Consider the following 14,008-nt stretch of genomic DNA (forward strand, 5'->3'; position numbering starts at 1 on the left):
AGCGTAGTTGGCTACACGTTCGCCTTACAAGCGAATGGTCATGGGTTCGATTCCCAGCCCCTCCACCAAAACCTTCGTCAGTCGCCGGATGCGCAGCCATATACGGTGGCGTATTGGGGAGCGCCCTTGCGCGTCCTTTTGAAAGTGTAGAGCAAAGAAAATATCCTGGATTCGCAGAGTCCTGTATCACTCATGCAATCTCATATACGTTATGATATATCACAGTGTTGTAATTTTCATAACGGGCGAGTCTCACCGGTTCGATTGGCAAAAAAATTTAAAGGATTTTAAACAGAATTCGCGAATACGCTCCCACAAGTTATTTAAAATTTCCTTCAACTAATAATTAGAATGAATGTCCCAAGCAACAGTTATGATTTTAGTTGCTTTCGTTATAGCAACATTCTAGAAACGCGAATAAAACCCGAACTACGCTGGGTATCCGGATCATTATCAAATACTTTTTGTTACATCTATTCAGAGACTTCATTTCCGTGTCGAACTCGAGTATAGCTCCAAAGAGAATCACAAATGATTTTTCAATAAACGCGACGCTTAGTGGTGTGGAACGAACGGTATCTCATTCAAGGTATTAATTACTCTCTTAACAATAGAATCAGAACAGATTGATTTATTTTTGTTCAATGAAAAAGCCCAATACGGAAAACTTTATCTCGTCCCAAAAAGACTTCTCAGATAGCAAATAAAACTCAGTTGCAGTATTTTTTATGGTCTATCGTAAATCCACTCACCATGTTTATCCTTGTCCGATGCAGGCAGCTGTAATCCGAGCGTGAAATGCGTAATAAATACGTTGATAAATATCACATGAAACACTTGATTAAATTTGAATGCGAAGCCGTGTTTCATTTTTCCCATCGCCGTCGATGCTCCAACTCGCGTGATAACAGCTCTGCGCACCTTTCCACTTCCTTCTTTGCCACCGAGTGGAGCTGTCTCACAAGCACGCTTCGTTAAAAGATTTTCCTCCTTTTTTCGCTTCCGCTGTTGATGCTACAGCTTCTTGCACCTCACACTTCGATTGGCTATTGGCTATTGGAGGTTCCACACTTGAACACTTTGCCAGCCTGCAGCAACCGGCCCTAGTGTTGCTTGCGCACAGTTTTGCAGAAGAATTTTCCGCCCAGACCAAGACTAACCGCCAGAATGATTCTTCCAAAGTCGTTGTCGGTCGCCGGGGATTGGGTGTTATTATTATTACTATTAGTATTATTATTATGGCTGGTTGTTGTTTGGTTCTTTTGCTACTCTACCGTGCCAAGTTGAGCTGCTGTTGTCGACGTTGTCGACTATATGGGAAACTGGTTTGGAAAGTGATTGAACGCATCGATTCCGATACTGAAGACCACACGTGGGACCAGGGGACCATCGGGAAAGATTCCTCCGCCAACGCCGAGAAGAATGTTTCGATCCTCTCTTTTATCGCAAGCTGCGGTGGAGGAAAACAATGAAGTGGGGTGGCTGGAGCGTGTGAGAAGTAGTTTTCCTCTTGTTCGTGAAAATCAGTGCTCCAAGCACGAAGCACAAGCTTGAAGAAGGTGGGCAAAAGAGGGATGGGGGAGCTTTGGAACGCGAGGGAAATGAGTGTGTGTGAAGTTTCCTTGATAAATGTTATGGAGTTCAATTACGTAGATTATGTTTTATTTTTATTTTTATTGTTTTGTGAATATTGATAAAAAGTGGATTCGGGGGAGGATTTTCCGTTTCACTTGGCGCAGACAGATAAATTCTCGTTGTCACACACATGTTTGCGCATTGCTTTCAGGTGGCGGTGATTTATGGACTGCCAATCCGCTCGGAAGGGTCCCCATGGAAGCAGCCCGAAGCTCTGGAATGGGAAAGAAAAAACGGAAAAAGTGCCATTAGAGAACGAGGTGCGGTACCATGAGGTTTTTTTTTGTTGAAATAGATTCGTTTTGGATAGATTCATAATTCTGTTGAATAGAGTTGTACGAATTTTTTTTGACACCGAATGCGGAAAACATGATAAATATCTCACTATTTGCACGCAGCGTTGATCATATGACAAAAATAAGTCCAAAGCCATGCTTTTGCATTTGGTCATCGCAATATGGTTCAAATACCTTTGAAACCACCAAAAATGGAAATAATATGGTTCAATGGATAATTGAAAAACTTAAATAACTTACAACTTTACGAGACGAGCCAGCCATGGGCTGAAAGTGTCTTCAATAAAGATATAAAAAAACTTGGCAAATAGAAAATATAAATATAAAAACATCATAGCATATTGTGTAGACACGGTATAATACATTGCATGATTCAATTTTGGGCTATTTCACTCGAATTTGATATTTCAAACAACTACACTAAAGTCATATTCATAATATTTTTTATGTGCGTAAAACAAATAGAAGCAAACTTGCTTTCTTGAACTTGATTCTATGTGGAGCATTTAAATTGTATTTATCATCAATAGAACCTAAAAGAAAACATATGAGATATGGATGCAAAGTATGTATGATGTATAAGATTTGGGAATAAATTTTAAATGCATTGACCCATAGTCGACGAATTATAAACGATGTGTACCAATCGCCAAAATGGCGGAGAAGCAAATTGGAAAGCTGTTCTTGAACTCCGATAATTTTTTTTTGCAGTTCTTACAGGTAATGTTGCTACCGTCGTCGGGGGTGACAATGGGTTAAATGGGGGGAGAATTTGTCACTGTTTCAACTACTTAGAATACTTGTAGAATAAATTGAATGTATCTGAGGGCAAGAAGACTAAAATATAAGAGACCTTTTTGAACGATTTTGCAGTACGACCTCCAGACTGCCGGTGAGAGCGATGAACCATTCTCACCCCCCAGACCCATTGTCACCCCCGATGGCGGTATTCCTATAACAATCAATTTGTAATTGTTTTGAAAAGATTGTCTTTTATTTTCATAATGGACTTCATTCGCAGTCATCATCCGCTGCGAGGACCGTCGACAAGTTGGAATAGACGAGCGTAGCTGAATTCGAGGGAATAAGCTTTAGAAATAAATTTCCAGCGTAGAATATTTGGAAGAATGTCACCTCAGCTTGTAATGCCAGCGATGACGAAACAAGGGATCCAGACGCATCACTTCGGAAGAGTTAAGTAAATTCGGGAATAAATAAATAAATTATCAGTCTCGATAAGGCATACATTGTTTGGGTTGATCTAGGGTCCGTGTTAGTGAAGCAACAACATAAAGCTATGTTCATTTAGAATCCGGAATCATTTATTGTACACATACTATCAGCAACATACTTCATCAGCAACTGTACTGATCAAGTGAGGTTGTGCAAGCTATTTGCCAGCCGGTCGGGTCTGAGCTTGACGACCGACTGGCAAATAGCTTACACAACCTCACTTGATCAGTACAGTTGCTGATGAAGTATGTGTACAGCCGCCAGACATTCTAAGTACTCACGCTCCTCTAATGTGGACGTGTACTACACACATGTGGAAGTATTGGCTTGAGAAAAATGGATTGCGAGTGATTTGACTATGCGTCCAATTTGGGAATCTCGAGCTCGTTCAGTAGCCGCTAGGTTGCGAAGGCCGACGGAGGTCCTTCGTAGCTTAGTTGGTTAAAGCACCAGTCTAGCGTACTGTAGGGTTATGGGTTCGAGTCCCATCGAAGGGAAAGTGGTTACCTCCAATACATTTTCCAAATCAATATCTTCCACATAACGTACATATTCACATACGAGTTTTCATAACAAAGAAGAAGATGCAAATTTTCACTAGAAACAAGAAGAAATTATTTGTATCAATAATTTTTCCTTAAAGTACAGTGAATTACCCTTGTTTTGATGTATTAACCTTAGTTGTACGTCAATCCGTTACCGAGATACAGATGATTTTATTATTCCGGATTCTAAATGGACATAGCTTTAGAAGCTTGGCATGGCGGGAAGGTAATGAACGTGCCGACAAACAAAAAAATATTCACGAGAAGATGGATTGATTTGGAATGATTTGGAACAAAGTTTTGAAACTGACACAGTTATTCATAAGGAGACAGATGCTTTTTACTGCGATTGTCATAACTGCAAAAAGCAACGAATTGTCTGGTTTTAGGTACGGCAAGACCATCGACATCGAAATTATATTTAAAAGAACAAAAAATCATGCAGGCAATGTAATAAAATTTGACAAACATTTTCGAAGAGCGTAAACTGGAAAGCTACAGGTGGAAATGTCATCGGGCAAATAAAACGTTTTTGGAGCTGCTCGGAATAAAGGATCTCCGACTAAAGTGTGAGGGATCTGAGAATGTCCATCATGTGTTCAAAACTGTCTGTAGGTATCAGGTTACAGTAGCAGACAACCAATGGTAAATCGTTAAATGAAAAGGTCGTACAAGTAGATAATCTCTCCACTACCACTCGTTTTTTCATGAAACTGGTACCGAATCTAGAGCTTGTTTTGGTACTCGCTAAGTGTGTACATACAGATTTAAAAAAAATCGGGAAATTTGTAAATGTTTCCTAAAAAGCAACATTTGTAAAAATGAATTTCTGTCTCTCTGACCCTTATAGACTCGGAAACTACTGAACCCATTGGCGTGAAAATGTGTATGCAATGGTTTTTGGGGCCGGGGAAGGTTCTTAAGGTGGTTCGAGATCCTTCCCTCCTCTGGAACGGGGGGCTCTCATACAAAAGAAACTCAAGTTTCTGCATAACACGAGAACTAATCAAGCAAATGAAACCAAATTTTTCATGCGGAGATTTTTGAAGCCAAGAAATGTATCTATGATGGTTTGAAGCCTATCCCCGCTCTAAAGGAAGAGATTTTAATACAAATTTGAAAATAATCAATTTTTGGCGATACGAAGTTCGACGGGACAGCTAGTCTAGAATATAAATGAATATTCCTTCACATTACATGTTTTTGTTTTTACAAATTATGTACCGAAATGCTTAATTAGCTTGAATCGATTTAAAACGCAGGTTTGTGATTATTATCACTAATACTTATAAAACATATTGGAATGAGCCAATAATAAATATTTCATATGCATTTAAATTTTGTTAATTCTTGCACATAGAATATATGAGCAGCAGGATTTCTCATTTTATGTGCAAGATAAATATAATACATAGCAAAGAAAAAATATATGTGCTGTGCACATACATTTTAAATGTAGAGTTATCTCAATGTAGGGCCGTCACTTTCACGCACCATCAGCGAGTGAACTGAATGGACTGTAACTGCGGATTGCGTGTGCGATGAAAAAAGAGGTCTTTTGTTTACTTTATCTTTGATTGTTGCTGCTAACCATTTTCAGTTTTCACTGCTAGAAAGTGAGTTTGAACAGGCAATGATATCAATATCCTACAAGAATATCAACAATATCCTACTGAGAATGAGAATTCGCACCACTGACCTGAACACCATTCAAGGAACTGGAGTAATCTCTGACAGTGTATTGAAGCTATCCTACATTTTCAATATGTGCCGGCATAGCACTTCCCGGATCTATAGTGATAAGCTGTACCTGATCTGGTACACCTAAAGCACGGCTCTTTTATGAAGTTCTGTGAAATCCGTAGAAAAGCCTCTAACAAAATAACAAAAAAACATCCATAGCGCGGCTCCTGGATTTCATGCCGGTGAGGTTGGATCGGACGAACTTCAGAAGGAGAGGAATAGCCATCGCCTTACGAAGTAAAATCTCATGCCGACTCCTCCTAAGCTTCAACTCGATGACTTTCAAAAGACATGTTCATATTGCACGTTATCAATGACTTATCCATTGCTGAGATAGCAAAGCAAAGGTCATAACACGCCTTCTCCATTTGCCTACTTATCAACTTCTTTTATTTATTTATCATCAGACTAAGGCCGGAGTGGCCTGTGCTGCACATTAAAGACTTCTCCATTCAGCTCGGTTCATGGCTGCACTTCGCCAACCACGCAGTCTGCGGAGGGTCCGCAAGTCGTCCTCCACCTGATCGATCCACCTTGCCCGCTGTGCACCTCGCCTTCTTGTTCCCGTCGGATCGTTGTCGAGAACCATTTTTACCGGATTACTGTCCAACATTCTGGCTACGTGCCCGGCCCACCGCAGTCTTCCGATTTTCGCGGTATGAATGATGGATGGTTCTCCCAACAGCTGATGCAACTCGTGGTTCATTCGCCTCCTCCACGTACCGTCCGCCATCTGCAACCCACCATAGATGGTACGCAACACTTTCCTTTCGAAGACTCCCAGTGCGCGTTGGTCCTCCACGAGCATCGTCCAGGTCTCGTGTCCGTAGAGAACTACCGGTCTTATAAGCGTTTTGTAGATAGTCAGTTTGGTACGGCGGCGAACTCTATTCGATCGAAGCGTCTTGCGGAGTCCAAAGTACGTACGATTTCCAGCCACTATGCGTCTCCGAATTTCTCTGCTGGTATCGTTATCGGCGGTCACCAGTGAGCCCAAGTACACGAATTCTTCAACCACCTCGATTTCGTCACCACCGATAGAAACTCGTGGTGGGTGGCTCACATTGACCTCTCTTGAGCCTCTTCCTATCATGTACTTCGTCTTCGACGTGTTGATGACTAGTCCAATCCGTTTAGCTTCGCTTTTCTGTCTGATGTAGGCTTCCTCCATCCTCTCAAAGTTACGTGCCATGATATCAATGTCGTCGGCGAAACCAAATAACTGGACGGACTTCGTGAAAATCGTACCACTCATGTCAATCCCTGCCCTTCGTATTACTCCCTCCAAAGCGATGTTGAATAGCAGACACGAAAGACCATCGCCTTGCCGTAACCCTCTACGGGTTTCGAAGGGACTCGAGAATGCCCCTGAAACTCGAACTACGCACATCACCCGATCCATCGTCGCCTTGATCAACCGTATCAGTTTATCCGGAAATCCGTTTTCGTGCATTAGCTGCCATAGCTGGTCCCGATCGATTGTATCATATGCGGCTTTGAAGTCGATAAATAGATGATGTGTGGGCACGTTGTATTCGCGGCATTTCTGCAATACCTGACGTATGGCGAACACCTGGTCTGTGGTAGAGCGTTCACCCATAAATCCCGCCTGGTACTGCCCCACGAACTCTCTTGCAATTGGTGTTAGTCGACGGCATAAAATTTGGGAGAGTACCTTGTAGGCGGCGTTCAGCAATGTGATTGCGCGGTAGTTGCTACAATCCAGCTTATCGCCCTTTTTGTAGATGGGACACCTTCCATCCACTCCTGCGGCAGAACCTCATCCTCCCAAACCTTGGTAATCACCCAGTGCAGCTAGAGAGAGCCAGTGCTTCACCACCGTGTTTAAACAGCTCTCCTGGTAGTTGGTCAACTTCAGGGGCTTTGTTGTTTTTCAGCCGGCCGATCTCCTCCTGGATTTCCTGTAGATTCGGAGCCGGAAGTCGCATGTCCTGCGCGCGTGCTCCTAGGTTCATTACCATACCGCCACCGTTGTCTGCCATATCGCCATTCAGGTGCTCTTCGTAGTGCTGCCGCCACCTTTGGATCACCTCACGCTCGTTCGTAAGAAGGTTCCCGTTTATGTCCTTACACATATCGGGCTGTGGCACGTGGCCCTTACGTGAACGGTTCAACTTCTCATAGAACTTTCGTGCGTTATTAGCGCGGTACAGTTCCTCCGTCTCTTCACGGTCTCGATCTCCCGGCTGGCGCTTTTCCCCCGGAAAAAGCGGTTTTTGTTTGTCCCGCCCCGGTTTGTATCGTGCCTCGTCCGCCCTCGTGCGGTGTTGTAGCAATCTCGCCCATGATGCATTCTTCTCCTCAACTAACTGCTCACATTCGCCGTCATACCAGTTGTTTCTCTGATCCGGAGCCACCGTGCCTAGTGCAGCGGTTGCGGTGCTTCCAATGGCGGATCGAATATCTCTCCAGCCATCTTCAAGAGATGCTGCGCCTAGCTGCTCTTCCGTTGGGAGTGCCACTTCCAGCTGCTGCGCGTAGTCTTGGGCTAGTCTACCGTCTTGTAGCCGCCCAATGTTTAGCCGCGGCGGACGACTCCGACGCGTGTTAATCACCGTCGAGAGTTTTGAGCGCAGACATACTGCAACGAGGTAGTGGTCGGATTCAATATTCGCACTGCGGTAAGTGCGTACGTTCGTGATGTCGGAGAAGAATTTACCGTCGATTAGAACGTGGTCGATTTGGTTTTCCGTTACTTGATTAGGTGATTTCCATGTGGCCTTGTGGATATTCTTACTGGGGAAGAAAGTGCTTCGGACTACCATTCCGCGGGAGGCTGCAAAGTTTATGCATCGTTGGCCGTTGTCGTTCGATACGGTATGCAGACTATCCGGTCCGATGACCGGTCTATACATTTCCTCCCTTCCTACCTGAGCGTTCATGTCACCGATGACGATTTTGACGTCCCGCAGTGGGCATCCATCGTATGTCTGCTCCAGCTGCGCATAGAACGCTTCTTTCTCGTCGTCGGATCTCCCTTCGTGTGGGCAGTGCACGTTGATGATGCTATAGTTGAAGAAACGGCCTTTTATCCTCAGCTTGCACATCCTTGCGTTGATTGGCTGCCACCCAATCACGCGTTGGCGCATCTTTCCCAGCACTATGAAGCCGGTTCCCAGCTCGTTGGTGGTGCCACAGCTTTGGTAGAAGGTAGCCGCTCGATGCCCGCTTTTCCACACTTTCTGTCCTGTCCAGCAGATTTCCTGCAGCGCTACGACCTTGTTGCGGGGAAGTAATTCATCGTAGATCATCCTGTCGCAACCTGCGAAGCCTAGCGACTTCCATGTTCCAAGCTTCCAATCGTGATCCTTTATTCGTCGCCTAGGGCGTTGCCGATTGTATCGAGTCGAATTATCTTCTATGGCCTTCGAAATGGTTGTTTTAAATGCGGCTTATTGGGCCTGCGCAAACCTCCTGTCTCGTCGGAGGGCCGTCGTGTCAGGGCTGTTTAGCGTCCCACCTAACACCAGGACTTGGGCTTGTGCGCTTTGAGCGGCATACGGTCGCTTTGGCGGAGCCTACTTGCGGATACATGCAGCTTTTTATAGAGGTTTAACAGGGCCCACTGTCAAACCCCACCACATCCTAGGCAGGCGCCACAACTCGCAGATGGCCTGGGGAGGGATCGTCAAGCCCTTGGACATAGTCCCTGCTGCCCCCATTATCAACTTCTTACTCTCCCCAATATCGCTCACGATATCAATCGAAAAATGACTCCAAAAACCTTCCGTAGGTAAAACTATAACCCAATAAGAAATGAATAAAGACAGTTTGATTTCAACTAAGTAGCTTGTTTCGAACGCCGAAGCAAAGGAATATCACCTCCGGAGTAAGAACTTAACACCACTTTCGTCGGCGTTATCACGTTCATCGTGGCTTATTTCCCACAAACTAAAGCTGGCGTTGGACTATATCCGATGACCTACGAAGGTAAGGCCAAGATCACATAGTGGCAGGGGCAGTTGATCTTCGAAGGAGACCTCAACGCCAACAACAAGCATAGGGCATCTATCGCTTCTTTCAAAATGGCGTGATATTGTGCAAAGATGAGCTGGAGTGCCGTTACACCATCATGAGCCTTGACAACCCCAACCGGTTGACACGATCCCGCCCCACGCTACACTTGACTTCCTTATCACTAATATGGACGACAATCGGCGCCAAATGTTGGTAATTTATACGCATGCAAATAAATAATTAGGAATACAAACAAATAAACATTCGATAATCAATTGAATGAGACTAAATTTTACAAGTCAGCATAATATGAATTCAATTCGATTTGAACTATGTAGCAATATGTTCTATGGAATGTTGTGTTTATTTGCACGCTCCAAATATGCACTAGAGTGATTCAAATTTTGACTTTTTTGTTCCCATATGTTTAAACGATGGCATTTGCTGTTTTAATAATCGTCCTCAATTTTTAGCTAATTTGGATGCAATTTAACTGAGCACAAGCAGTTTGAAGCTTGTATGAAAATTACTATAAAAACAGAAACTTTTGTGAAAAACCTTTCCACATAATTTTCCATTAAGGCTCTATAAACCGTAATCAATCTGATAATGACGATGATTTTATTCGAATTCGCACTAATACTAATAAAGCTTTGAACTAAATTCAATATTTTGGGGCTATTTGCTGACTTACCTCCATCATTGCATATTCATTACATTTTCATATAAATTTTTCACTTATCCAAATTAACAATTACTGAGGAATTGCAGGAAAAACGCTGAAAACTGCCTTTTTTCCTGGGCCGGCATTCGTATTTTTATCGAACGCATACTAACTCCAAACGTTCGGAGCAAACACATACACACTATAGATAGTGGAATATATAGATGAGCGAAGATAAATCCTCTGTCTCCAAACGAACTGTCAAACGTGTCTCCAAACGAGCATGACGTCACGATGTCAATGGAAACGTTAAGGGCTGTGACGTCATATGCGCGTGTACACGGGCAAAAAAATCGACTCAGCCATGCTTTCGCTCATCTATAGATTTTACTATCTATAATATCTTTTCCCACTGTTTTCTTGATTTAATCACTCCTTAAACATATTCACTAACTGAGTTTCACATTTTTCTTCATTATTGACTACCAATTAATTCACTTCGCGTCCAAAAACTGTCGAAAACTGCTTTCCAAAAATCGAAGTGAGAGACAAATTTGACGATCGTATTGTGAATGCAATAAAATGCGGAAGACTCAAATTCACTAGCGCAATAAGTGAAATGGTGAGTACAAAATCTACGCGATGCAACTTCATTCAATCCGAACAATACAACGTATACGCCAGCCAACACGCAAACAAAGGTGTGCATACACAAGAAAATAATCATCTCTTCACCGTTGCCAGATTTGTTTATTGGAAAAAATCATTGCTGTTTGTCGGATTGAACAAATATACCAGAAATAAATATTTAAACATGTTATGTAAGCTTCTGTTAAATTCCAAGTGGTGAATAACAAATTTTAAACCGATAAATACTCATATATTTGATACACCGTGAACATGTGTTATGATAAAGAATAAACATTTCGTCAAATCTGGCAACATTATGCATCAGCTGGCATATTTTTAACACCCCATTTCCACCCACCCCAGTTGTAAACAAAATTTATCTATCGCTGCTGCACTTTTCCGTACCAATTGCCCCACTATTACAAACAAGCGATACTGTCATTAATTTTCAAAACATTGTGACGGAGTCTTGAGCCTTAAGCTCAAAAAATGTATGAATACGTTAGCAATATAGAAAATTAAGTAAGGGAAAATATCGTCGTTGTTGCTAAACGATTTGATGCTGGCAAAAAAAAGTTATTAGGGATATACTGAATTGTGGGAAATTCAATATACACTGGAGTCGTTTTTTACGCGGGGGATACGTTCCTCGTAAATCCCGAAAACCGTTAAAAAACGACTTCACTAAAAATCGATTTTTTGTGGTTTTCACGTGTTTCCTATCCTTTTTAAAAAACCGTTTCAAATATGGTGCATGCTTTCTTTGGTACATAGAGTAGAATGTATATGAAGTATAACTGTGTACAAAGCATAACTTCTTGGTCATCCAAGAAATTCCTGCAGTAAGGCCTTTAGATTTACACGCGTAACCAAAGGTCTGTCGACCTGTTTCAAATATGGTACATGCTCTTTGTGGTACATTGAGTAGAATGTGTATAAAATAACTTCTTATCCATCAAAGACATTCCTTGAGTAAGGCCTTTTGATCTATACACGCGATCAAAGGTCTGCCGACGTGTTTTAAATATGGTGCATGCTTCTTCAGGTACATAAAATATAATGTATATGAAGAATAACTTTGTGGCCATCCGAGAAATTCCTGGAGTAAAGCCTTTAGATCTACACGCGTAACCAAAGGTCTGTCGACCTATTTCAAATATGGTGCATGCTCTTGTGGTACATAGAATAGAATGTATATGGAGAATAACTCCGTGGCCATCCAAGAAATTCCTGGAGTAAGGTCTTTTGATTTACACGCGTAACCGAAGATCTGTCGACCTGTTTCAAATATGGTGCATGCTTTCTTTGGTACATAGAATAGAATGTATATGAAGTATAACTGTGTCGACCTATTTCAAATATGGTGCATGCTTCTCCTCCTTAGCCGTGCAATAAGACGCGCGGCTACAAAGCAATACCATGCTGAGGGTGGCTGGGTTCGATTCCCGGTGCCGGTCTAGACAATTTTCGGATTGGAAATTGTCTCGACTTCACTGGGCATAAAAGTATCATCGTGTTAGCCTCATGATATACGAATGCAAAAATTGTAACTTGGCTTAGAAACCTCGCAGTTAATAACTGTGGAAGTGCTTAATGAACACTAAGCTGCGAGGCGGCTCTGTTCCAGTGTAGGGATGTAATGCCAATAAGAAGAAGAAAAAGAAGAAGAAGAAGGTGCATGCTTCTTGTGGTACATAGAATGGAATGTGTACAAAGCGTAACTTCTTGGTCATCCAAGAAATTCCTGCAGTAAGGCCTTTAGATCTACACGCGTAACTAAAGGTCTGTCGACCTATTTGAAATATGGTGCATGCTCTTCGTGGTACATAGAATAGAATGCGTGTGAAGAATAGCTTCTTGGCCATCCAAGAAATTCCTGGAGTAAAGTCTTTTGATCTACACGCGTGACCAAAGGTCTGTCGACCTTTTTCAAATATGGTGCATGCTCTTTGTGGAACATAGAATAGAATGCATCTCACTCCTCACTTCTCACATATCACATCTCGCAGCTTAGTTTTTTCCATTCAATTCCGGCTTCTTACTTCTCACTTCTCACATCTTATATTTGTCCCTTCCATCCCACTTCTCTTCTTACATCTTACATCTTTTCTCTTCTTACATCTTACTTCTCGTATTGAATTTCTCACTTCTCTCAATCTAACTTCGAATTTGTCGCTACCAACCCACTTCTCGGCTCTCACCTATCACTTCTCGTTTCTCACTTCTCACATCTTACATCTCGCTTCTCGAATCGAATTTCTAACTATTCACTTCTGACTTTCCGTTTCTCACTTCTCACTTTTCATATCTTACTTCTTACTTCTCACTTCTCGCTTCTTCTTCTAATTTCTTATTTCTACCTTCTCACTTCTCCCTTCTTGTTTCTCACTTCTTGCATCTCACATCTTACATATTACTTCTCATTTCTCATTTCTCACTTATCACTTTTAACTTTTCAAAAATCACTTTCCACTGCTCATCTTTTACTTCTCACTACTCGCATATCATTCCTTACTTCACACTTCCCAAATCTCAAATTTCCCTTCTCGCTACTGTTTTTCTCGCTACTCATTTTTCCCTTTCTATTTCTCACTTCTCACTTCGCACATCTTACTTCTCGCTTCTCATTTTTCGCTTATACAGTCAAACCTCCATGAGTCGATGTTCTATGACTCGATATCGACTCATGGAAGCAAATTTTGCGAGATTAAAAACTATTTTTTGGGCTACTGTGATGGTCCCTTCAAACAGCTTTCCAATGATTTTATATTCCACATCTCGATATTTCCATGAGTCGATGGTCCCTTCAATATCGACTCATGAAGGTTTGACTGTAGTTTCACACCACTCCTTTCTCACTTCTCAGTTCTTACTTATCACTATTTACTTCTCACTTCTTTCATCTTAAATCTCACTTAGCGTATCTAATTTCTCATTTGCCACTTCTCACTTCTCGCTTTTCATTTATCACTACTCGCTTTCCACTTCTCCCTTCTCACATCGCACATGTTCATCTTATTACTCACTTCTCACTAGTCACTTCTCGTTTCTCCCTTCTAATTTCTCACTTCACACTCCTCACTTCTTCCTTCTTGCTTCTCACTTCTCATAAATTACTCTCATTTCTCACTTATAACTTCTCACATATCACTTCTCAATTCTCACTTGTCACTCCTCACATCTCACTTCTCACTATTCACGTCTTGCTTCTCACTTCTCACTTCTCACTTCTGACTTCTCACTTTTTACTTCTCACATTTTACTTCTCACTTCCTCGCTTCTCG

At 42.1% G+C, this 14,008-nt stretch overlaps 1 protein-coding gene across 1 annotated transcript in view; it reads right to left on the reverse strand.

The window, feature by feature from the left end:
• Positions 1 to 14,008, reverse strand: part of LOC134212290 (neural cell adhesion molecule 1-like) — a 1,103,894-nt gene that overhangs the window by 789,796 nt on the left and 300,090 nt on the right. The window contains exon 2 of the mRNA XM_062690003.1: positions 753 to 1,849. Within this exon, the coding sequence (XP_062545987.1) occupies positions 753 to 879 (127 nt within the window). The 5' untranslated portion in view covers positions 880 to 1,849. The remainder of the gene's footprint in view (positions 1 to 752; positions 1,850 to 14,008) is intronic.

Source organism: Armigeres subalbatus, chromosome 2 (genome assembly GCF_024139115.2).
Source record: "Armigeres subalbatus isolate Guangzhou_Male chromosome 2, GZ_Asu_2, whole genome shotgun sequence".
Classification (NCBI taxonomy): domain Eukaryota; kingdom Metazoa; phylum Arthropoda; class Insecta; order Diptera; family Culicidae; genus Armigeres; species Armigeres subalbatus.